Consider the following 25,300-nt stretch of genomic DNA (forward strand, 5'->3'; position numbering starts at 1 on the left):
TGAAACACAATGAGAATTACATCACAGTGAATGATAAGAGCCAAGTGCACGTTGGAAATTCAGATCCTCTCTGAAATTTGGAAGCACTAGTGTTGGTAGAGTAGATCCAAACATCATAGTTAAGAAATAAGTTCTCACATCACTATTGTTATGTACAATGGCAGAAACAGAAATAGGATAGTGAATTTTGCTACTATAGACAATTTATTCATGACCATAAATTCTGACGGATAGATTTATTGTGATTGTGCTAATACAACGTAACAAATAAAATGTTTCATGCTTTCACAGGTTACTTTTCTTTGAATTACATATGCTTTAGTAATGGTAACATTGGGCTGCATGAAACCATCAGTTTCCATTGCTAATCTCATGAGTAAGGGCCAAAGACTCAGGACAAAGGGTCATTGGCCCATCAGTTCCAAGTCTATTAAAAAGGTTATGTAGATGATGTGATTGGTAGGGTGCAGTTTTTGCTGTATTAATTCTTTGAACTGTAATTTACCAGATTATTACTACGGCAACTGTGAAATTCCAAGATGAACTGCTAGTCAATTCTTGCTCCTGACTGATTTCCTGATCATAAAATTTTTAATAATCCATAGTTTCTAGTGATTTTTCCTACTCTTCAGGGCCTGTAATTCTTATTCATCCATTTAGAGTTTCCTTTCTCTCCTTTTATCGTGATGAAGTAAAATGGTAGGTTCCTGATTTTTGTGATTCAACTGATTTGTTCACGTCGCTGTCTCTAAGATTCAGCCATTTCTGTTTAAACGCCTAGTAAGTAAATACATCTCTTGTGCTACAGATAGCATTAATACTTCTTTTTTTATTTCATTTTTTCTAAAAATCTATATATGTAACAATGTCATGTGTGATCTACTCTGTTAAAACTAAAGAACGATCTATTAAACAATTACAGAAAATTTTGTGTTTGAGGAAAATATCAGATTAACTGAAGGTGTCATTTAATTTGATGAAAGCTCTTGGGTTTCTAGGCAGGTGGCAGCAATAAGATATTGCAACATTTTGATGAGGGTCATACTCATCATCTTCTGGTGAAGTATTGAGATATAACAAGTGTCCCAATATTGACACTAGTGGTGCACACCCTCCACCTGGCTATGGGCAGATGGATCCCATGCAGCTGGTGAGTGGGGAGGTGGAGAAGGTGCAGACAACTACCAGCACAAAACTGGCTCACCGCTATCATACTCAGCCTACAAGAAGCTCAAGAAGGATCCCATACATGCCTTGTGGCATGTTGCTTTGTTTAGTCACTCACAAGGAGAATACAGCAGGTGCCGTAACCCGATTTCCCAGAAACTTCGCGCAGTACAAGAGGAACCAAAGTAAGCTAACACATTTCGGCTTGTTCATGGATACACAACCATTTCTGAGTAAGTGACATAATATAGATGTCGTTTAGTAATCAATGAACTCAGAGAAACTGGTGGCTCAGTGGCAAGAATTGCAGTCTCACACTTTTGTGTCCCACATACAAAATCCGATTATTGTTTTTATTTATTTTATTTTTTCCATTTACCTACTCATGTCCTTAGAAGATTATTATGTGAACGTTTATTATCAAGTTAGGGTGTACAAGAACATTACATTAAATGTAAAATCACAACTGGGTTTCACTGTAGCTCATACATTTACTATATAATACATGTAGGTGTGGTATTTAGTCTTCAGGAAGATTTTGTGCATTCCTTGGAATCAATCAATCATAGAAACATTTGAAACATAGAAATTCAGAAAACCATGAGCACATGTGCTGGGAGGTTTGCCGCAACAACATTTCTTCATATAAATCTAACTTAGGAAAGAAATGCCATTAACATCGCTGAAGATTGCATGTGTTGGCAATAACTTGATGGCTAACCAAGCATAACAGACCACTTTTCTGAAACCTAGCACTTGCAATTGATTACAAATCAAACACACAAAGGAATTTCACTGAAAACAATTTCAAATAATATTTTTAATTAATTAATTTATTGACTTGTACTCGGCAGCCGAACTTCCCCGAATGGGGCCTCCCAGCCAACAATGCCATATGCTCATTTCATTTCATTTATTTATTTTAATTCTTTCCCTAGATATACTGTTAGTAAATGGATAAGGGTAACATTATTTCAGTATACATTGTAAAACATTCATTTAGTAATCTTCTATGGGCGTTTGTAAATAAACAAAAATAAAAATAATAATTGGGTTTTGAACACAGGACACAAAAGTGTGGCACTAGTCAACATGCCACCACTTTGGTTGAGCCATTTGTTTACTCACAGGTGCATAAAGTACCCCAAAAAGTTTGACCATCATTTTTTCTGAAACAGTTGAGTAGCCACGGATAAGTTGAGACACAGGTGTGATAGTTTTGATGCCTCTTCCACTGAGCAATTTCTGGGAAATCAGGTTATGGCACCTGTTGCCTTCTCCTTGTCAGATATACCAAAGGAAGTGAGGAAATGACTGTATCCTAGGGCACCAGCCATATCACATCTGCATGGACTTACCAATTCCACAAGGAAGGGATGCCTCTGCAGCCAATACTTGACACCATTAACTCACACAGTCATACACTGCCCAAATAAGTAACCATGGTCCTAAACGCCTTATGGAATGCTGTAATCAGTATTTAAAGGCCTTGACCAATTTTTTGAAAGTATTTAAGAACATGTAACTGCAAAAAGGTGACCTGCTCTTGAGCTTCAATGTTACAGTGCTCTTCATGAAAGTACCTCTTCAAGACTCTTTGACACTCATTGCTCAACAATTCATGCCACAAAAGCTAAAATTTTTGAGTATGTATGGACTACCACCTACTTCAAATACAAAGGGGAGATTTATGAACAAATAGTTGGAGTGGCTACATGGGCCACTGGCCCCTGGGATTGCAAAAATTTATGTGGAATGCTTTGAGGGAGTGGCATGTCAAATCACCTGAAAAAAACTAAGCATTTCTTCCATGATGTCAATGATATATCTGTGGTATGGGAACTTGACAGACAGTTGCTGGATAAGTTTCTGGACCATTTTAGCTGCATCCACCAAAACATTGCATTCACTGTGAAGCAGAGTAGAATTGATGTCTCCCTTTTTTGGATACACTAATTCATAAATTCCATGAAGGGAGTGGTCAGCTTTGACCCTACATTCAGTCACATCCCATACATGTTTGACGGGGTTCAGATCTGGTGAGTTAAGGGGCCAGCACGCCAATTAGAGTTCACCATAGTGTTCTTCAAACCACTCCATCACACTTCTGGCCTTTTGGCATGGTGCATTATCTTCTTGAAAAATGTCACTGCCATCTGGTAACGTAACAGTCATGAAGGGGTGCATGTGGTCTTCAAACAGCGTATGATACTCATTAGCTATCATGATGCCTTGCACAAGCTCCACTGGACCCATGGATACCCATTTGAATGTTCCCCAGAGTGTAATGGAGCCACTGCCAGCTTGTCCCCATCAGGAAGTACAGGTGTCAAAGAGCTGTTTCCCTGGAAGAGAACCAATTCATGTGCTCCCATCAGCATGATGAAGAAGGCAGTGGGATTCATCAGACGATGCAATGCTCTGTCACTGCCCCCACTTCCAGTGCCAATGGTCATATGCCCATTTTGGTGATAGTCACTGATGTTGTGATGTCAACATTGGTTAACACTGGGACTTTGGCTGCAGAGGTCTGTTGTTAGGAGTTCGCTGCACTGTGTATTCAGACACACTTGTAGTCTGTCCATCATTAAAGTCTTATGTTAGTCCTGCCTTTCTTGTTTTAACAGTCTGCCCAGTCTGTGACTTCCAGCATCTGTTATGAGAGGTGGCTGCCCAACCCCAAGATGCCTAGACATGGTTTCACCTTGGTTCCGCCATGTATTGGATGAAGACATTCACCACGGCACTCCACGAACACCAGACCAGATGTGCAGTTTCTGAAATGCTCATGCTTAGCCTCCAGGCCATGACAATCTGCCCTTGGTCAAACTCAGATACATTGCACGCCTTTCCCCTTCTACACACAGATACTACACGCACTGTGCATGTGTCTGATTAGCAGTCATTCCCCACCAGGTGACATGGCCAGGTTTATATCGATAGCTGGTCGGTGGTCATAATGTTCTAGCTGATCAGTGAAGCTGTCAGTACAACAGGCACATGCAACACTGTGTCTCACAACACTGTAAGAAACACATCAACTGTATACAACTGTGGAATGTAGAGAAATCTTATTTGGGTGAGCATAGCATAGACGAATATCACACTTTTGACTTTGAGAAAACCAAGTTGCTATGTTGAGCAACTTGCTATTGGGACAGCATTATAAAGGAATCCATAGATATACAGATCAACAATAATCTAGTCAGTAGGGCTGTAGATTACCATCTTAGTTCAGCATGGAATCCTGCATTACCAGCCATATTAGAAGAGTGTGCCTAGCAGTGTCCGGCAGTCAAGACGCATTCAGAAAGTCCATGCAGAGATCTGAGTGCAGTCTCCAGCCCACACCTCACCCACATCCCTATACACCCATTTTGCTCTCTTCCTCTTGGGCCTACAAACCCTGCCACACACAACCAGATGGAGGCAATGCATCTTTGTTATAAAGATTGAGATATTCAGTTTCTCAACACTTTTCCACAAGGTAATAAGTATGACATTATCCAAAATATCAAGGTATCTTAACTCTAACACTGGCTGAAAGCTTGATAGTGTTTTTATCAGTAGTGCATGCTGGGAAAGTCTACATTCACACATGAATTACTTTGTTTAGTGATGATACCTGTAGTAAAAATGATAGCTTACATTTTTGATTTATTTATATATTTCTACCTTGGCTGTGTAATATCCATTATAGTAGTTAAATTATTGTTTTAAAATTAAATTTGCTATAAATTAAACACCAGTGGAGCATTCTGATGCCTTATCTCATGTTTGGGCATATATATGTTACAATTATCTCAACCATTTTACACTTCATTCCACAAAAGAGTGGCAGGATAATTTCTCTAAGTAATAGTCTATTAAAGGGTATTCAAGATATAAATGGCAAGTTGTCATTTATCTACTAATCAAGCATTCCTTGCAGCTTTGCCTCTTCTTGTATTCATTCATCTATGTTTCCAGTGACGTAAGAATATTGGTGAACTTCCTATTTAATCTTATAATAATCCAATTTCATCCATATCATCTGCCCCATCTGATGGAGACAGAATCTCTGGTAGTGATAGATTGTTTTTCTGTCAGCTTTTTGCTGTTTTCTTGGTAATTTCCTTAATGACTATGTATCCCTGACATGATTTCAGGCTGGAGTTCTATATTCTAGATAGGAGTCTTTAATAGATTGCTCGTTGACATCAGACAGGTAACTGAAGACCCCCAGATATTAAAAACAAACTAAAAGAATGTCTTGTTAATCATGCTTCTATAATTTATGAGAAAATTTGTACTTGGGATGTAAATTCAATTAACATTAATGTAAGCAGGAGATCCCGGGTTCGAGTCCCGGTCGGGGCACACATTTTCAACATGTCCCCAATGAAGTAAATCAACGCCTGTTTGCAGCTAGGGTGTCCATTTAATTATCATTTCATAACATTAATGTATCATGTTGGGACCATATAAGATCCTTAACACAAAAAAAAATAAAATATCTATGATTAACTAATGCTAAATCACAGTAAGACTCAGTTTTTGCAGTTTCTAACACACAGTTCAACAAAACCTGACATTTTAATTCACAGAATGGGCATATGATTAGTGAAACTGAACAGTTCAAATTTCTAGGTGTTCAGATAGATAGTAAACTGTCGTGGAAAGCCCACGTTCAGGATCCTGTTCAAAGACTTAATACTACCATTTTTACTATTCCAATGGTATCTTAAGTGAGTGATCATTCGACACAGAAATTAGTCTACTTTGCTTATTTTCATTCACTTGTGACACATGGTCTTATATTCTGGGGTAATTCTTCCCATTCTAAAAGGATATTTTTGGCTCAGAAATGGATGGTTCGGGCAATAAGTGGTGTAAGTTTGTGAACCTCTTGTCGACCCCTGTCCATGAGTCTGGGTATTTTGACATTGGCCTTTCAATATATGTATTCCTCACTGTCATTTCTTGTTAACAATATTAACTTATTCCCAAGAGTAAGCAGCTTTCACTTAGTTAATACTCGGCAGAAATCAAAATTGCATTTGGATCAGACTTACTTAACTCTTGTGCAGAAAGGTGTGCAGTATACTGCTGCATCCATTTTCAGTAAGCTACCACTCAAATTCAAAAATCTTAGCAGTAATCCATGTGCTCTCAAATCTAAACTGAAGAGTTTCCTAATGGATCACTCCTTCTATTCTGTCGAGGAGTTTCTTGAAGAAGTAAGCTGATTCTTGTACTGTTGATTGTGTTTACTTAAACTTATGAATTGACTTTTTTCAGGTTCATAACCATTTTATTTTTATCTATTGTTACTTTTATGTTGTAATTTCATGTAATGATGCATTCCATGACCTTGGAGATTTGCTCCTCAATTTGGTCCTATGGAACTTGACGTGTAAATAAATAAACAAAAAATGATTAATCAAAGTGGGCAGTAAAGGTCCATCTACATCAGACCCATCCAAGAATTCAGCGCACAGGGAATGCTCTTGCACACATGCACTATGTGATCAAAAGTATCCGGACACCCCAAAACATACATTTTTCATATTAGGTACATTGTGCTGCCACCTACTGCCAGGTGCTCCGTATCAGCGACCTCAGTAGTCATTAGACATCATGAGAGAGCAGAAAGGGACACTCCGAAGAACTCATGGACTTCGAATGTGGTCAGGTGATAGGGTGTCACTTGTGGTGTACCTATGTACATGAGATTTCCACACTCCTAAACATCCCTAGGTCCACTGTTTCCAATGTGATAGTGAAGTGGAAATGTGAAGGGACATGTACAGCCCAAAAGCATACAGGCCGACCTTGTATGTTGACTGATAGAGACCCCCGACAGTTGATGAAGGTTGTAATGTGTAATAGGCAGACATCTATCCAGACCATCAGACAGGAATTCCAAACTGTATCACAATCCTCTGCAAGTACTATGACAGCTAGATGGGAGGTGAGAAAACTTAAGATTTCACGTTCGAGCAGCTGCTTATAAGCCACATATCATGCCAGTAAATGCCAAACGATGCCTCACTTGGTGTAAGGAGTGTAAACATTGGACGATTGAACAGTGGAAAATGTTGTGTGGAGTGATGAATCATGGTACACATTGTGGCGATCCAATGGCAGGGTGTGGTTATGGTTACTGTCCGGTGAACGTCATCTAGCCAGCGTGTGTAGTGCCAACACTAAAATTCGGGGGTGGTGGTGTTATGGTGTGGTCATGTTTTTAATGGAGGGGGCTTGCACCCCTTGTTTTGTGTGGCACTACCACAGCACAGGCCTACATTGATGTTTTAAGCACCTTCTTGCTTCGCACTGTTGAAGCACAATTTGGAGATGGGGACTGCATCTTTTAACACAATGGAGCACCTGTTCATAATGCACGGCCTGTGTCTGAATGGTTGGACAATAACATCCCTGTAATGGACTGGCCTGGACAGAGTCCTGATCTGAATCCTATAGAACACCTTTGGGATGTTTTGGAATGGTGACTTCATGCCAAGCCTCATCAGCTGACATCAATACCTCTCTTCAGTGCAGCACTCCATGAAGAATGGGCTGCTATTCCCCAAGAAACCTTCCAGTACCTGATTGAATGTATGCCTGCGAGAGTGGAAGCTGTCATCAAGGCTAAGGGTGTGTCAAGAGTGTATTGAATTCCAGCATCACCAATGGAGAGTGCCACGAAATTTTAAGTCATTTTCAGCCAGGTGTTCGGATACTTTTGATTACATAGTGTATATATTTTATATATAGTTGCCACACCACACTATCTGAGTCTGAGGAGGGGGAAGAGGGGAAAATGGTGAACCTGCAGTGGTGATGCAGTTGGACTGCATATTATTTGGTTTTATGTTTCATATCCCTCAACAACATAGATCACAAACAAAACAAATTTTCAGTATTATTTAATTATTTTTGGTGTACTGAAGACAAAATAAAATTTTTATTTGGTACAAACTGTCAGGAAACAGACAGACGCAGACAATTTCACAGATTTCCAAGCTCAAGTTCCCATATAATTATGACTTATTTAGTTTCATAATCGGAAAAAGACTTTCAGAAACATGTGTCGATCAGAATATTTTGTCATGTCTGTGACCTAATTAGGGAGATATGGAAATTCTTCCCAAGGGAAAAAACGGAGACCTCCTGGACCATTTTAAATAAAGGAATTTGTCTTTCAGGTGGGCATTACATTGCACATCCTTACAGATGTGTACAGGGGCACTTCCAATTGGAAAGGCAAATGTATTTTTAAAAAGCTCAGAAACAGGTGTAAGACTGGCTGTGTCCAACCCTCATATGCAAAAAATAATTTGGATGTTAATTTTATTATAATTTCCAAATAGGGTAGCTTTGAATGCAAATTAACAGTTAGCTTAGTGTTCAATCAGTTGCTTAATCATCAGCACCCTGTGACGAAGCAAGTTGGGACATTTTTACTTCCCCTCTTGTTTTGCCATCTGCCTCCTTAAAATTCATTTTTTCATTTTTGAACTAATTACCATTAACATAAGTGAGTATAATCTGCATTTTCATATAACAAAAAGGTTGGCTCTCAGTTTTAAAGAATTTAACACAAGATCTAATTTTGTGCTTAGCTTTAGGTATGTAATTGAATTTCTAATTTATGACTATTCCTAGTTAGTTTCTTTTGATATAGGGAGAAATCAGTGATTGTTTTGTAACTTAAATTCTATTGTTGACATATATACAAATATAAATTTTGTGCCATTTATAAACATTTGGAGGAACAACTACAGGTATTCTCAAAGGATCTATTTGGCTCTATTCAAAAACATGTTAGCAAAGCCAAAGTAATTAACAGTTTTGTCAAAACGATTGTTTGTGTAACTATATATGTTAATTTCTTGATTTAAATAAATAATTTGGCTTAACCCTTCCAGTTGAGGAAACTGTTCAAAAGAAACAATTTCTTGATGTTTATAGTTAACTGAAGGAGCTAAGTTTTAATTGTAATTTCTGTAAGTTTAACTTTGAACGATGTGTAATTTCAGCACCTATTACTGTAAGGATATAAAAGGGCCCAATTTTTGGTCCCAAGACAGTCAGTCCATGACCGAGTTTCAGATGAGGAACCTGTACTGGTTAGATCAATAGCAATGCATCCATGAAATAAGTGTAACACAATTAGGCCATGTATTAAAACAATAACAGTATCCACTCCATATGTACCTTTTTATTCTTCAAGAACTGTGAACTTTGTGGTTAGGCTTTTACTGCTTGTAGATTTTCAACAGGAAACTATTGTAGCAGTATGTGTATGTTCACCTGCAACCTATTAATGAGGCTTATCAAAAGTTAAAGAATAGTGCACTAGCCATATAACTGTGTATTACTGGGGGGAGGGGAGGAGGTTGTGAACAGTGAAAGTAAAGTACTGCGAAATGCAAATGTGCACCTGTCAGCTGCATCATTGAAAGTAATCAGTGTTGTACTTCCACATCCCATTTTTCAGCCAGTGTAGCAATGCAGTGTGTCAACGCTGAGGACAACAAACTAAGAAACGAAGTAGGAAATGTCATCACAACCCCTTGGAGTTGGCACCTGGGTGCTATGCACTCCTTGCATCCCTAGGTAGGGCTGCCTCTGATGAGCAGATAGTTTTACAATAAGGTCCCTTTTTTTGTCATCAGTCTTCTGACTGGTTTAATGTTGCCTGACAAGATTTCCTCTCCTGTGCCAACCTCCTCATCTAAGAGTAGCACCTGCAACCTACATTCTCAATTATTTGCTGGATTTATTCCAACTCTGCCTTTCTCTAAAGTTTTTGTCCTCTTACAGCTCCCTCTAATGCTATGGAGGTTATTCGCTGAAGTCTTAACAAATGTCTTATCATCCTGTTCCATCTCCTTAGCAGTGTTTTCCACATACCCCTTTCCTCTCTGATTCTGCACAGAACCTTCTTATTCCCTACCTTATCAGTCCACCTAATTTTCAACATTAATCTGTAACGCTACATCTCATATGCTTCGATTCTCTTCTGTTCTGGTTTTCCCACAGTTCATGTTTCACTATCAAACTCTGCTCCAAACGTACATTCTCAGAAATTTCTTCCTCAAATTAAGGCCTATATTTGATATTACTAGAACTTCTCTAGGCCAGGAATGCCCTTTATGCCAGTGCTATTCTGCTTTTGATATTCTCCCTGCTTCACCTGTCATTGGTTGCTTTGCTGCCTAGGTAGCAGAATTTTTTAAATTCATTTACTTTGTGACCATCAATCCTGATGTTAAGTTTCTCACTGTTCTCATTTCTCCTACTTCTTATTCCTATCGTCTTTCTTCAATTCACTCTTAATTCATATTCTGTGTTCACTAGATTGTTCATCCATTCAGCAGATCCTTTAATTCTTCTTCACTTTCACTCAGGGTAGCAGTCATCAGTGAGTCATGTTATTGATATCCTTTCACCTTGAATTTTAATCCCACTCTTGAACCATTCTTTTATTTCTATCATCACTTCTTTGATGTACAGTAGGAGTGAAAGACTACATCCCTGTCTTACACTCTTTTTAATCCAAGCTATTTGTTCTTGGTTTTCCAGTCTTATTATTTTCGCTCTTGGCACATGTACATATCTCTCCCTATAGCTTAGCCCTATTTTTCTCAGAATTTGACCATCTTGCACCATTTTACATTGTCAAAAGCTTTGGCCAGGTCAACAATATGTGTGAATGTATACTGATCTTTCTTTAGGCTTGCTTATATCATCAGCCGCAACATCAGAATTGCCTTTCTGGCACCTTTATCTTTTGTAAAGCCAAACTGATCGATATCTAACACATTCTCAATTTTCTTTTCCATTCTTCTGTTTATTATTCTTGTCAGCAACTGGATGCATGAGCTGTTAAGCTGAATGTGTGGTAATTCTAGCACTTGTCAGCTCTTGCAGTCTTCAGAACTGTGTGGATGATATTTTTCCAAAAATCAGCTGGTATATTGGCAGACTCATACATTCTACAGACCAACCTGAATAATCACTTTTTTGCCACTTCCCCCAATGATATTAGAAATTCTGATGGAATGTTATCTCCCCCTTTTGCCTTATTTGATCTTAAGTCCTCCAAAGCTCTATTAAATTCTGATTCTAATACTGGATCCCCTATCTCTTGCCGGCCAGTGTGGCCGAGCGGTTCTAGGCGCTTCAGTCTGAAACCGCGCAACCGCTACGGTCTCAGGTTTGAATCCTGCCTCGGGCATGGATGTGTGTGATGTCCCTAGGTTTGTTAGGTTTAAGTAGTTCTAAGTTCTAAGGGACTGATGACCTCAGATGTTAAGTCTCATAGTGCTCAGAGCCATTTGAACCATTTTTGAACCATATCTCTTCTAAATGAACTGTTTAATCTTCTATCACATCAGACAAATCTTCCCCTCAGAGAGGCCTCCAATGTGCTCTTTTCCACCTATCCTCTCTCTCTTATGCATGTAACAGTGGAATTCCTGTTGTACTCTTATTGTTACCACCCTTGCTTTTAATTCCACCAGAAGGTTTTTTCCTTTTTTTTTTTAATTTACAGAATCAGTGCTTCCAACAATCATTCCTTTTTCAGTTTCTTCACATTTTTTATGCAATCATTTCATCTTAGCTTACTTTTGTTGTCTACTTATTTTATTCCTCAGTGACTTGTATTTCTGTATTCCTGAATTTCCCTGAACATTTTCATACTCCCTTCTTTCATCAATCAACCAAAGTATTTCTTCTGTTTAATTAGTGAAAAAACAGTTTAGATCATGATAGTACTTATTAAAATTACCAGTTTCAGCCTAGGCTTAGGACATCTTCCTTCAGCACCATCAGCTGAAGTTAACAATGTGTAGAACAGTCAGTTGGCCTCAGTTGCTGAAACTGCCAAAAACGTTTATTTTAATAAAGTGCCGTCACAATCTACACTGTTTTTTCACTGATTTTATATAGATCACAAGATTGCTGCTTCCTAGAAATGTTGCCAAAAATTTTGTTTTTCTTCTGTAACCCTTGGTTTCTTCACAGTTACCTTCTTTGTTTTTCTTTCCAACTTTTTTGATTGCTCAGTTTAGTGATGTCTATTCCTTTTCAACTGCTATATCTACTGAGCTATTCCCTATTGCTGTATGTATAGCCTTAGAGAACTTCATGTGTATCTTGTCATTCCTTAGTACCTCTGTATTGCAATTCTTTGCATTCTGATTCTTCTTGACTGATCTCTTGAACTTAAGTCTGCTCTTCATCACAACTGCTTTGTGATCAATTCCATATCTGCTCCTGGGTGTGCCTTACAATCCAGTATCTGATTTCAGAATCGCCGTCTGACCATGATGTAATCTAACTGAAACATTCTGATATCACCTGGCCTTTTCCAAGTATACCTCCTCCTCTTGTGATTCTTGAACAGAGTATTCACTATTAATAACTGAAATTTATTATGGAACTCAATTAGTTTTTCACCTCTCTCATTCCTTGTCCCAAGCCCATGTTCTGTAACCATTTCTTCTAGAGCTTCCCACGTAACTGCATTCCAGTCCCCCATAAATATTATATTTTCATCTCCCTTTACCTATTTTATTACTCTTTCAATATCCTCATTTCATTTCTCTATCTCTTCATATTCAGCTTGCGATGCCAGCATGTATACATGCACTATTGTTTTCGCTGCCCTACCTTCCTATTCATAATGAATCCTAGTCCTGTTATACCATTTTATGCTGCTCTTGATATGACCCTATACTCATCCAACCAGAAATCCTTGTCTTCATCCATTTCACTTCAGTGACCCCTACTGAGTCTAGATTGAACCTTTGTATTTGTCCTTTCAGATTTTCTAGCTTCCCTACCAGTTAAAACTTCTGACATTCCACACCCCAATGCATAGAATATTATCCTTTTGTTGATTATTCAGTCTTTTTCTCATGGTCATCTTCCGCTTGCAGTCCCCTCCCAGAGATCCTAATGGCAGACTATTCTGGAGTCTTTTTCCAATGAAGAGATCATCATTACACTTATTCAATTACAGGCCACATGCCCTGTGGATTCACATCATGTGTCTTTAATGCAGTGGTTTTCATTGCCTTCTGCATCCTCATGCCATTGATCATTGCTGATTCTTCAGCCTTTAGGGTCAGTTTTCCCCTTCAAGGACAAGAGCGTGCTCTGAACTGCTGTTCATTCCTCTACCCTCTTTGACAAGGCCATTCAAAGAATGAGGGTGACTTCTTCCACTGCGAATGCTGATTACTAATTGAAATTTAAGTGGTATCAGGTTCTGAACCTGGGGCCGTGAATATTTTGTTTGCTAGTCAAAGACACTACCCCTAGACCACAGGTGCACAACCCATTTTGATACTAAAAATCAAGTTCAAGAAAGTAGTGAGAAATGAATAGTACTCTGAATGGGAAGAAAATCTAACCCTGCAAAAGGACAAGCATAAAACACACTGTGTTCATCCGTCAGCAACAGGAATTTGCAATGGACATCCATCTTCATCAATTGCTGAACTTGATATATAAGTGATCTTGTAGCATAAAATACCTTAGTCTACTGCTGATATGAGGATTTAACTATTATTGATATTCCCTGACATGAAAGATATGACAGTATGTGACTCAAGAAGGCATAAAAGTTTTCTGTGATTGTCTATACATAAGAAGTACAAAAGTAATAATTGCAATATTTGTGTGTGTGTGTGTGTGTGTGTGTGTGTGTGTGTGTGTGTGTGTGTGTGTGTGTGTGTGTATGTAGGGAATATATGAAGGAATGAGTGAGATCACAGCATGATAATTTTGTGAATATATACTGTAAACAATAGTGTTAACTGTATGATGTGTGAGACAGCTTTATGGCTGTAAAATTAATAAAAGAAATTGACAGCTACTAGCATTTACTGTAGCCTTTAAAATTACACAAATAATATGAAGTAATCAACAGCATCTGAGTAATGTAAGAGGAAGGTGGGAGAATTTTTTCCCAAAATAGTTGCTTCTCTTCTTATAATTCCATAATCATCACTGTGAATAGAATAGATCAGTCATAATTTTTTGTCTGTGTGCTTCACCAAAGTAATCTGAAATGGCTGCTTCTGCGTGTTAATGTACAACTTAACTCATTCCACATTGTGAATTTTGTGAATTGTGGTTTATTTGTCCCATAACATACATAATCTAAATCATTTGGTTCAGGCACAGGAGACATGTCAAAATATCAGTAAAATTTTGCCATAAAAACTCAGAACACTTGATGTTAACAAACAGCATCATATTAATAATACAGTTACATTAAATATAAATACAATAAAATCCAGCACTCAGTTACCCCTTGCTCAAATGAATCCTTCTATTAAATAGTAGCATTTCTCCCACAGAATCTGCTGTAGCTTTGTTTTTAAAATTTCTGGCTTCATATTAAATATGTTTTTCCCCATGAACTTGTATATTTTCATCACTGTATACTGTGGAGTCCATGCATATAATTTCAAATGGTGTGTGAGTAGCATAAAACTATTTTTATTTCTCATGTTATATATGTAGTTAAAATGATTCTCCTCAAATAATTTTTGTCTGTTGTGTAGGAAGATTATAATTTCATAAATGTATATGGAGGGAACAGTTACAATTTGTGGTTTCCAAAATAATGGGATACAAGACTGTTTGCTGTGCGATACTCATGTATCTGACAATTTTCTTTTGCAGTTTCAGTAATCAGGATACACTACTTGAGCTTCCACAGAAAATTATCCCGTATTTAATGATAGATTCAAAATAACTGTGATAAGACTACCCATGCTTAGATTAGTGAGCATGATGTGTAAATAAATGTATTTATTTATTTTTTTTATCAACATCTGATAATCAGTAATATTTATTATAGTTATTCGAGATTACAAGAAGGTTGTTTTTTGTCTTCAAATGCAGCATTTAAATGTTATTTTGATTACTTGCAGTAACTGAAACGTGCAAATCATAACTGTATGATTATATTAACTTACCATATATCCATGCTATGGCTATCATTTCAATTGTTGCTAAAATGAACACAACAAACTGTACACCATAGAAATCCACTAAAGTTAAAATCCATTGACCACCCTGCAAAGAGAATAAAAGCACTTTTTAGGAGATGCAGTTCATAAATCATTAAAAATATACATGTATAATAGAGGGAAACATTCCACGTGGGAAAAATTTATCAAAAAACAAAGATGATGTGACTTACCAAACGAAAGCGCTGGCAGGTCGAAAGACATGCAAACAAACACAAACATACACACAAAATTCAAGCTTTCGCAACAAACTGTTGCCTCATCAGGAAAGAGGGAAGGAGAGGGAAAGACGAAAGGATGTGGGTTTTAAGGGAGAGGCTAAGGAGTCATTCCAATCCCGGGAGCAGAAAGACTTACCTTAGGGGGAAAAAAGGACGGGTATACACTCGCACACACACACACACATATCCATCCACACATATACAGACACAAGCAGACATATTTAAATTGGTCTTTAAATATGTCTGCTTGTGTCTGTATATGTGTGGATGGATATGTGTGTGTGTGCAAGTGTATACCCGTCCTTTTTTCCCCTAAGGTAAGTCTTTCCGCTCCCGGGATTGGAATGACTCCTTACCCTCTCCCTTAAAACCCACATCCTTTTGTCTTTCCCTCTCCTTTCCTCTTTCCTGATGAGGCAACAGTTTGTTGCAAAAGCTTGAATTTTGTGTGTATGTTTGTGTTTGTTTGCGTGTCTTTCGACCTGCCAGCGCTTTCGTTTGGTAAGTCACATCATCTTTGTTTTTTGATAAAATATACATGTACTTACATAAGGGAACCAGTCATGCATTTTTAAATATTTTTGACTTACACTGTAAACTTATTAACTTGTTGATAATCTTTTGATCTGATTATGTTAACAACTATTGTAATTATGTATCTACAAAAATGTTTATATATCTTACTGGTGTGATGTATACAAGTCCAGCGAGGAAGCCAAGACTGCATGTGACCAGTGCTATAATCCAATGTTTGATCTTTGGAAACTGGTCGCATATAATGGTCATGACTGCACCCTCCAGAGCCACTGCACTTCCAATCCCCAGTGTAAATAACATCAGGAAAAAAAGTACAGAGAATAACTGAAAAAAGATTTTAAGAAGTACATATAAGCTGAACATTTGCTTCCTATTCTTTTTTGAAACTTGTGATATTAGTAGAAATCTTTTAACATTAATTAATTAATAGATAATCTGTTTTGTTTCTTGTAAATGAAATTTCTCTTTCTTATTTAGAAACAGCCCTAAAAACACATATACATCCATAAATACAATATTACCAGCCAATCAATTTTCTGCTATTAACTTGGCATGAGTGAGGTTTGGTATGCATACTGAGAAATTTTTATGGCCAGATTACTGAATGTCATTGTTGTCATGCATTTCTCATCATCATAGAAGCTGGAGATAAGGGAGAGGGAGGTGTGGTGCAATGTTGAGTTTATTGTTGTGCTGGCATTGATGGGAGGTACACGTGTGTGAAGGTCGCTGGGGTATGTCATAAATGACCTCTTACTCAGTGTTACATTTATTTATTTTTATTTATTTTATTTATTTATTTACATTTATCAGCAAATTTATAAGGTATAGTTATTTACAGTATTCTTTAATTTATTTTTAGATTCCATATTGCTCAAGGTATCTTACGACCACCGGCAACAAGAATTATTAGAAGAAGTTTTAGAAAACTATCCAAGAGCTAATTCTTGTGACTATGAGAGCAAAGAAGAGACTGACTGTGTTTCTCAAAGAATTGAAGAAAGTGATTCAGAGCAGGAGGGTATCTGAATGATTCAGAAGAGCGAAAAACTGCATCAGCTGCTCCTAGTAAGTCACCTGAGGTATGTGGAATTTTTTATACATCCAAAGCTGGTACAAAATGGATGAAAAATTGTCCTGCACAAAGCATTCTTATTCATTCTGAGAACATTATAGCTAATTCTCCAAAACAGAGATTTGATATGGAGTCTCTTTAGAACAAACAGTATGTTGAACACTATATTTACATATAAAAATAATAAAAATAAGGAATAAAAGAGAAAATGACCAAACAATAAAGAGCAGTACCACAAGAAAGATGGATGCAACTTTGGAGGATTTGGAGGCATTTATGGAACTTTGTATACAGCAGGCATAACCCACTCAAATAGACAAAACTTGATCAATTTGTCATGTACGGGTGGTACAGGACTATGGTGTCACTGCAGAGGTTTTACTTCCTCTGAAACTTTTGAGATGCATTGATAAGAACTCATGGGACGAAAGAAAAAGGACTGAGAATCTAGTTGCTGTAAGAGATATTTTTGATTATTTTTCTGAAAATACATGCTCTTGTAGATGCAAAGAGTCTCAAAGTGGAAGTATACATGGGAAAACAACCACTACGACATTACCAACTGTGTAATAAAGTGTATGATATCATAAACTGTTTAGTGGAACCAGTAACAAAAACAAGTAGGAATTTGACATTCAGTAATTGATTCATCTCTCGAAAGAACTTTCATTGAATTTTGTTGGCACAGTCTGTAAAAACAAGACAAGTGTACCTGCTATTTTCGAAAAAGGAACAGACTAAAAAGCTCTCAATTTGGGTTCCAGAATGACACTACACTGGTGTCCTACATACCTAAAAGAAATAAAATTGTGCTGGTTAAGTCAACTTTACACCATGACAAAAATATAGGCCAATTGACAGGTGATAAAAGAAAACTGGAAATCATTACTTATTATAATGCAACTAAAGCCAGTGTCAATGTTCCAGATGAACTATGTGCCACTTATGATGTTTCCTGCAACAGCAAACATTAGCTTAAGATGATTTGTTATGATATACTCAATACGGCTGCCATAAATGGTATCATAATCTACAGAGAAAATAACATAAGTGACAAATCACACATAGAGTGCCAAGATTTCATTCATAATTTAGGTTTGAATCTGGTAAATGATGGTCTTCACGTTAGACAACAAAATATACATCTTCCAAGGGAAACTCGAAGGTTTGCTGATCAACTGGGAGAACCTTCATCATCAGTTCCCAAAAAAATGTCTGGAAGATATTTCAGGTGTGGTGACTCTATTGGAGAAAAGATAGGAAAACAAAACATTGCTATTTGACATGTGAGAATCCAATATATATGGAGCATGCAATTTTTATGTGTGGAGAATGTGGTGATTTTTAGATGTAATGTTGGTGCTGTGCTAATTGTGCTCAAAGACCCTAAAGTTATTTTTTTCTGTTTTCATAATTAGAAGATAATATAGCTACATTAATTAACTGAAGAAGCTATTATTGTGTTTGAATTTTATATGAAAAAATGCTAAATTTCTACTTTTTGTAAGAAAATACAGACATTTCCCTATTTCACTAAAAAAGCTATTCTATCTTAAACCCCAGATCATCTGGGCTTAAACATAGTATTTTATTCACTCATCTTTTTTAACAGATACTATTTTTAATATCCCGAATACTGAACACATAGTTGTAGTATCAAAAATTCATCATCAAAGTTAGGGATATCTCCTACTCCTCTCATAGCTGATGTAACAATTTCTCACCTCATTCATGCCAGATTAAGGTTATCAGTAGTTCAGTGAGTTTCTGTGGTGATGGGAAAAATTTTTAATGGTGATGTAAAAGTAAAAAATAGCAAAAGAAGACTCAGAATTTCAATCTAACTGCTCTGCAATAAACAAAATCTTGACAGTTTGATAGGAAAACCTAACACCATGGCTATCATAAACATAAATTGTATGTAAAGTAAAGCAAATATTAATATAAAGATTGATTTCAGTAACACAAGTGTTTACCAAGTCATTAGTCAGATGTGGGGCCTTCAGCATAACATGAGAACTGACATTTTTCTTATATACAAGGCAGTACCAGAGATGAAAGCGCTATTTTACTTTACCTTTTGTTAAATGACATTGTGAAACTGTACTCTACTATACTGCCAAAGAGACTTAGTTTGTTTCATGGAGAGAATTAACGTTATGTTTGTTCTGCACTGATACCCATGTACAAGTATGGAAGGCTGTGTTTACTGCTGGGTGACATTTAATCCCAATTTTATGTTTGTTTAACTGTATATGACACACTGGTAAACTTAGTATAACATTAGGGACAGTGGTAGTGCGTGTCATGTGCATGATTTTCAGGAGCCTCAAGTAATACTCATTCGATAGCTTTTAGAGATCATTTTCCAGCAGGATAATGAATGACAGCAAATAGTGAAGGTGTTATAGAATGTCTCCACAACTCTTCTACAATTGTAGGGTCCTTTAGAGAGGAGTCCTACACTATACTGTAGGTGTACTAATAGTGTAAACTGTTGTTGTTACAGAGTACAGAAACAAAATCTTAGGCATATGTACCTCAAGGCATTTCAGATCATTGAAGGTTTATTATTGATTTAACTGTACATTCAGTCAGCCATCAAAGAATCTATCATGAAAGAAAACCTTCAATGATCTGAAATGCCTTGAGGTACATATGCCTAAGATTTTGTTTCTGTACTCTGTAACAACAACAGTTTACACTATTAGTACACCTACAGTATAGTGTAGGACTCCTCTCTAAAGGACCCTACAATTGTTGCTGAACTTCTGCTTTATTAATGTGTTTCAACTTGACAACTACTTTGTTATAGATAACTTGATATGATATGTATTTCTTTGTATTACCATAAATCAACTATTTATAACTGGCTATTCTTACCTGGGGAACAAAATCAAACTTAGCAATAGCTTCTGGGTAAGACACAAAGGCAAGTTCTGCCCCCTTTTTTGCGACTGCATCAATATCAGATGCATTTGTTTCATATTTCAAATTTCCAAGTATTGCAAAAATTGTGCAACCTGCTAGGAGACTTGTGAAGGTGTCCATTGTTGTTACAATTATTGCATCCCTGAAATGAATTAAAAACATGTTTGCTAACTGACAATTTTGTATAAAATATGAAAGATTAATAGTTAATACTGTTGTACATTCTATATACAATATGCCAGTTGATAGGAAAATATGATCAGTTTATAAAGGAGATTGCTTGCAAAGTATCCCTGTGAGCTACCTTAGGTAATTGCCTAAGAAGGACTACAAGACAATAATGAATGTACATAAAGAGGGCAGCAGCCAGAGTCACATGGTGATTCTTACTGTGGGGATGCCATGTTATGTAACCCTGCTGACTATCAACCCTGCTTCATGACAGACAATCCTTGGTGTAATTTACGCAGCAACAGAGCTTTCTATGGTTCCAGAGCAAACATGCTTTTCTCATCATGTATTAATTATGTATAATATAGTGTATTTACATACTGCATTGTGTTGTGTAAGTTCCATGCCATACCTCTACTGTATGCATCTACATTGGTGACCCAGAACGATCCTGAATTATGGTATATACATATTCAACCAAATACTATGCAAAGACAATGGAACCATAGTGTGTTGCAATTCATGAATTATGCAAACGAGTGCAGTGCTGCAGCATACAGGGCTCCACAGCCAACTGTTTGTCACTTTAAAAGTGACAGTGATACTTACCAATGCAGTTCATTGACACCTGCCAATGATGCTGAAGAATGGCATCCTATGACTGACTTTGCTGCTACCACCTCCATTTTGGAAGTGGTCAATTCTGAACCTCTACTACCCCATGCTAATGAATTTTTGACCTAATGCTTACACAGCCATCCATGCAGACTCACAGTCAGCTCATGTTATCAATCACAGTGTGTATGAATATGGGACTTTTGACTGTGTTACCGCTACCAATTCTTCCATGGAAACCACTACAGCTACACATTGATGTTGCATCCAACCAATTTAGTGTTTACCCCAAACTACCACTGATATACCCCAATCAGCCATCTGGTTGGTTCTCCATAGTGGGCAGGATCTTCACCACACATGATGTCAACAGTGACATGGCAAAACGCATTGCACTACTCAACCACATGGATGAATCTCATCATCCTTTCACCATTACAAGGTGACATATTTTACAGTGAAATCAGCTCTCCTACAATACCTCTCCAGTACACCAGAAGAGCCATTACAACAAGATCTTTATAATGAACAGTTAACAAGCAAAACTCCTCACAACTATGGTGCTGGTTATGAACATAATTTTACTCTCAATTAATGTCTGATCACAAGCTCTGGACTTTGTGGGCAGCCAAAGTGCCATCTCAGGTACCACTTGCCATGATTACCAACAAGTAGGAACTTTTGGACTGCAGACTTACATTGGCCGGTAGAATACTCATGGTAATCCAGCACTGACAATATATCAATTTAGTTGACAACAACATCACTGCATGGACAGCAGCATGAGTCTTGGTGAGCACTACTTGCTGTGACAAGCAAACTGGCCCAACTGTACCTGACACCACCAACTGTGACATTACAACCTCCACCTGGAACAACAACCTTCACACAGCTGTGTCAACAAAACATAGTGGCAATCACACACCCCCAAGCCACCACCTGACACCTTTTCTGGTATCATCCACAGTTCAGCAATGTGGCACACAGCAGCCATTCACCCTGCGCACTCAAAAGAGCTGCATGGCTCATGACAGGAGCAGTGAACGACAATTGTCAAGCAAGTCATCTCAGCTAGCGAGGGACTAATGCAGACTTCACCTGCATGAACAATAGCAGGCTCTGTATCGTGTATCACTTAAGACAGCAACACTAGTCAGTCAGTTCTGGCTATTACACATGTGCTAGTTGAAGGAAGAAGGGGAAGAAAGAAAAGGAAAAGGATTATTGATATTGGTTGCATCATGAAATTGTGCAGCATCAGAGGCGATGAGTGAAAATGTGTGCAGGACTGGGGTTCAAACCCAGTATCTCCTGCTTACTAGGCAGTTGTGTTAACCACTGCACCACCCAGAGACAGTGTTTATCAAAACTATCTCAGCACGCTTCTCAGCTGACCCACATTCCCACTTAGTGCCAACTATCCACAGTCCCTCTCCATGTCATCCATGCTCGCTACTTAGAGATTTTTGCAGGAGGTCTGATGTGATTGTGCATCTGCAATGAATGTGATGGATCCATTATCCACTGAGCCATTCATACAACTGACATAAGTGCAACATTTCTGACTCCTCCTGTCACAGCACATGACAACTCTGTTATACAACCCAGTGGAATGAAGAACTGAGCAGTCATCGTTTACAGCTCTGAACCTGGGGTTCAGAACAAGGGTCACATGGAACTTTTTAATTGTGGGTGGTAGCGAATCGATACTCAGTGTTGATTATTTTCTGCCATTTCTGGCTCATATTTGGCCTGTCCAACAGTACAGATTCAACCCAACACTGGTCATGAGGTCACTGGCATAATCAGCCGCAGCCAATCCAGTAAGCACAACACAGTCTTGCTACAGCTTCTCCAGCCAAGACACAATCGCTTAACAAAGTGGATGACCATCAGCATCATCTACTTGACTCCCTTAACTCACTCCCTAAAGTGCAACAAAACCAGTTTCTGTACTTTGAGACTCAACTAGATTCTCTATGCCTCAAACAAGAGAATGAAACAATATGATGAGCAATCCAAAAGCATCCAAAGAGTTCAATGCAGCATGATATCATCTGGAATATCTTCAACTGACCACAACTGTTAATGACAATTCTGTTATGCAGGCACAATATAGTTCTGATATTCCTACAACACCTTTAGAGGAAGTACCACTGTCTACACAGACTTCACACATCAACAAGGTTAATAATGCACCTCTTGCTCATTTGATCCCCACTCTTACCCCTCCCTCCCAATCATGCATGAATTCTTCTCGAATATTATTCACCTAGGCACCATCTCAAATGAAACAGTACGCAAGATCCCCACCACACTGGACCCTCGACACAGACTATGCTGCAACTGAAGTATTCAAAATGATTCATTAATGCTGAACATCTATTACAGTGATAACTATGTGCTCACTAAACATTTGTGTTAAACCTGAATCTGTAATGGGATCTTCTGCTTTTATGAGTGCTCACTTTTACCAGATAGGCCATGGCATGCTTTTCTGTGCCACCTCAAATTCTCAGTGCAACATTTATTTACCTCCAATATCTCTTATAATATTTTCTGGGCTGCATTTATGCTGTGCTGGATGCTCTTGTAAATGCTGAAGAGAATCACAATTTTTCTTCACACTACTTGTAACTGGACAATGTGTCGGGAATGTAAAGCTAAGTATAGAAATGGGGATGCTTTCAAAAAATTGGTGGACATCTCAAAATTGATTTCATCACTCAAGCAGGCTCCCATTATGATTAATCTGAAAATCAGAGTTTACTTAATTTCCAAATGGAACGTCCATTGCCATCGTCTTATTTTCAAAACTTCACATTGAAATTATCTCACTTTTTTCAGTTTTTCTCTCAGTTAATCACTGCAACTTTTACCGAAAACCCTTTGTCTCTACAATATGTAAACTATATGGATTTAAAAGAAAGGGTCCTAGGGTCAAGCTGTAGAGCACCAAATATGGCTTCTAGAAAGTCCAAAGATGCTATACCGTTGACAAGGAACACATTTGAGGAGCAACTGTGACCAATCTCAGTGGCTACACTTGCAGGCTTCAGTGTTCCAAGACATTGGTTACTCAATTACGATCCTCCCTTTGCTTTTGAAAGTGAACTTTTTAGCCATATATAAAACATTATAGTGTAATGTGTAGAGGGATAAGCTTACAAAAAATAAACGGACAAAACTCAATGATACTAAAGTCATAAGTAGATAAGTTATGTTACAAATAAAAAAAACAATATATTGTTTATTCTGTACTAATATAGGACTACAAAAAATCCTACAGCTACAATGCAATGCAGATTTTACCTACATTATATAACTCTGCTGTAGTCCTGCAGAGCTTGAGACTCATCACCAGGTATGATTGCATGTTGAGTTGCCCCACTCACATCCAGCCATGCAGTCATGAGAGTGTATTCAACTCATTCAATGTTTTTTGCTTAGATTAACAAAATTAATGTGAAATTACAGCAGCTTTCTTCATTTGTTCAAAATTCCTCTTTATCAAATGTTTGGAGTAACTTTATTTCTTCCATATTTAATCCCATGAAGGGCTATCTTTTCTTCATCTTCCATTGTGACATAACAAACTATGTCAAAATTAACTCTACTAAAAATGAGCCCATCAGTTTGATCATTGATACAAGAGTGACCTTTGCATAGTTTGTAAATACAAATACACTTACTGTCATTTTACCCGCATAAGCAACCGGCAAGGCAATGTGTGCAGAATGTGGCTTTTTGGTGCTGCTTCTTTATAAGTGGCAAATGACAGGAGATTCAATTCTGAGGTCTTCCAGCCCTACTGCAGTGGATCCAGTTGATTGTTTCACCATGTTTTCACTTGCAAACAAGTCTTCAGGGAATGCTGTCAAGCAGTCAGCTGCTTCAGTAAGAGGAAGAGAAGCAAGATTAAATGATTTCTTTCTAATATTTTTCAAAAAATTCATAGCACAGCATACTTAGTGATTCATCACATATTCAGAACTGAAGGCAGCTACGAACTTTTTTCCTGCCTCATCAACATCGCCTGCAGTACCATGGGGTTTGCTGAATACCTGTACTTGTTCTGTAGGTTCATGTTTGTCTATAATGTTAGTGTAATTTCAATTTTACTTTTCTGAAAACTGATGAAGTTATATCACGCTCACTTAATTCATCTACGACAACAATCTGTCTACCATGCAATCAGAGTGCTGAGCACATCAATAACAATAGCCATAATCATAGTATCTGCATCCTCAGTAGCCTGCTGACCAGTGAACTGTTCATCTCGAAGACCTTGACTCAATAAAGAGATGACATGATGTTTTTTTTTGTCTGTTTGAAAGAAATACTGCCATTGCCATGTTCACTGACATTTACTCATCAAATGTGACAGTTGACACAGTCTTTTCGTTCCTTTGCACAGCTGTTCTCCACTTTGTCATACTATCTCTCATTGTATTGTACATAATTATAATTATTGGTGGAAAGACTTCTCTTTTCTCCCATGCCACTCTATGTAAAAGAAGACCTTCAAATATTATGAACTT

At 37.6% G+C, this 25,300-nt stretch overlaps 1 protein-coding gene across 2 annotated transcripts in view; it reads right to left on the reverse strand.

The window, feature by feature from the left end:
* LOC124776632 (sodium-dependent nutrient amino acid transporter 1-like) overlaps positions 1–25,300 on the reverse strand; it is a 216,120-nt gene that overhangs the window by 20,300 nt on the left and 170,520 nt on the right. For both annotated transcript variants that reach the window (XM_047251720.1, XM_047251719.1), the window contains exons 8-10: positions 19,926–20,115; positions 16,115–16,291; positions 15,156–15,255 (exon numbers count right to left, since the gene is read on the reverse strand). In XM_047251720.1, the coding sequence (XP_047107676.1) occupies positions 15,156–15,255; positions 16,115–16,291; positions 19,926–20,115 (467 nt within the window). The remainder of the gene's footprint in view (positions 1–15,155; positions 15,256–16,114; positions 16,292–19,925; positions 20,116–25,300) is intronic.

This window comes from Schistocerca piceifrons, chromosome 2 (assembly GCF_021461385.2).
Source record: "Schistocerca piceifrons isolate TAMUIC-IGC-003096 chromosome 2, iqSchPice1.1, whole genome shotgun sequence".
Lineage (NCBI taxonomy): Eukaryota > Metazoa > Arthropoda > Insecta > Orthoptera > Acrididae > Schistocerca > Schistocerca piceifrons.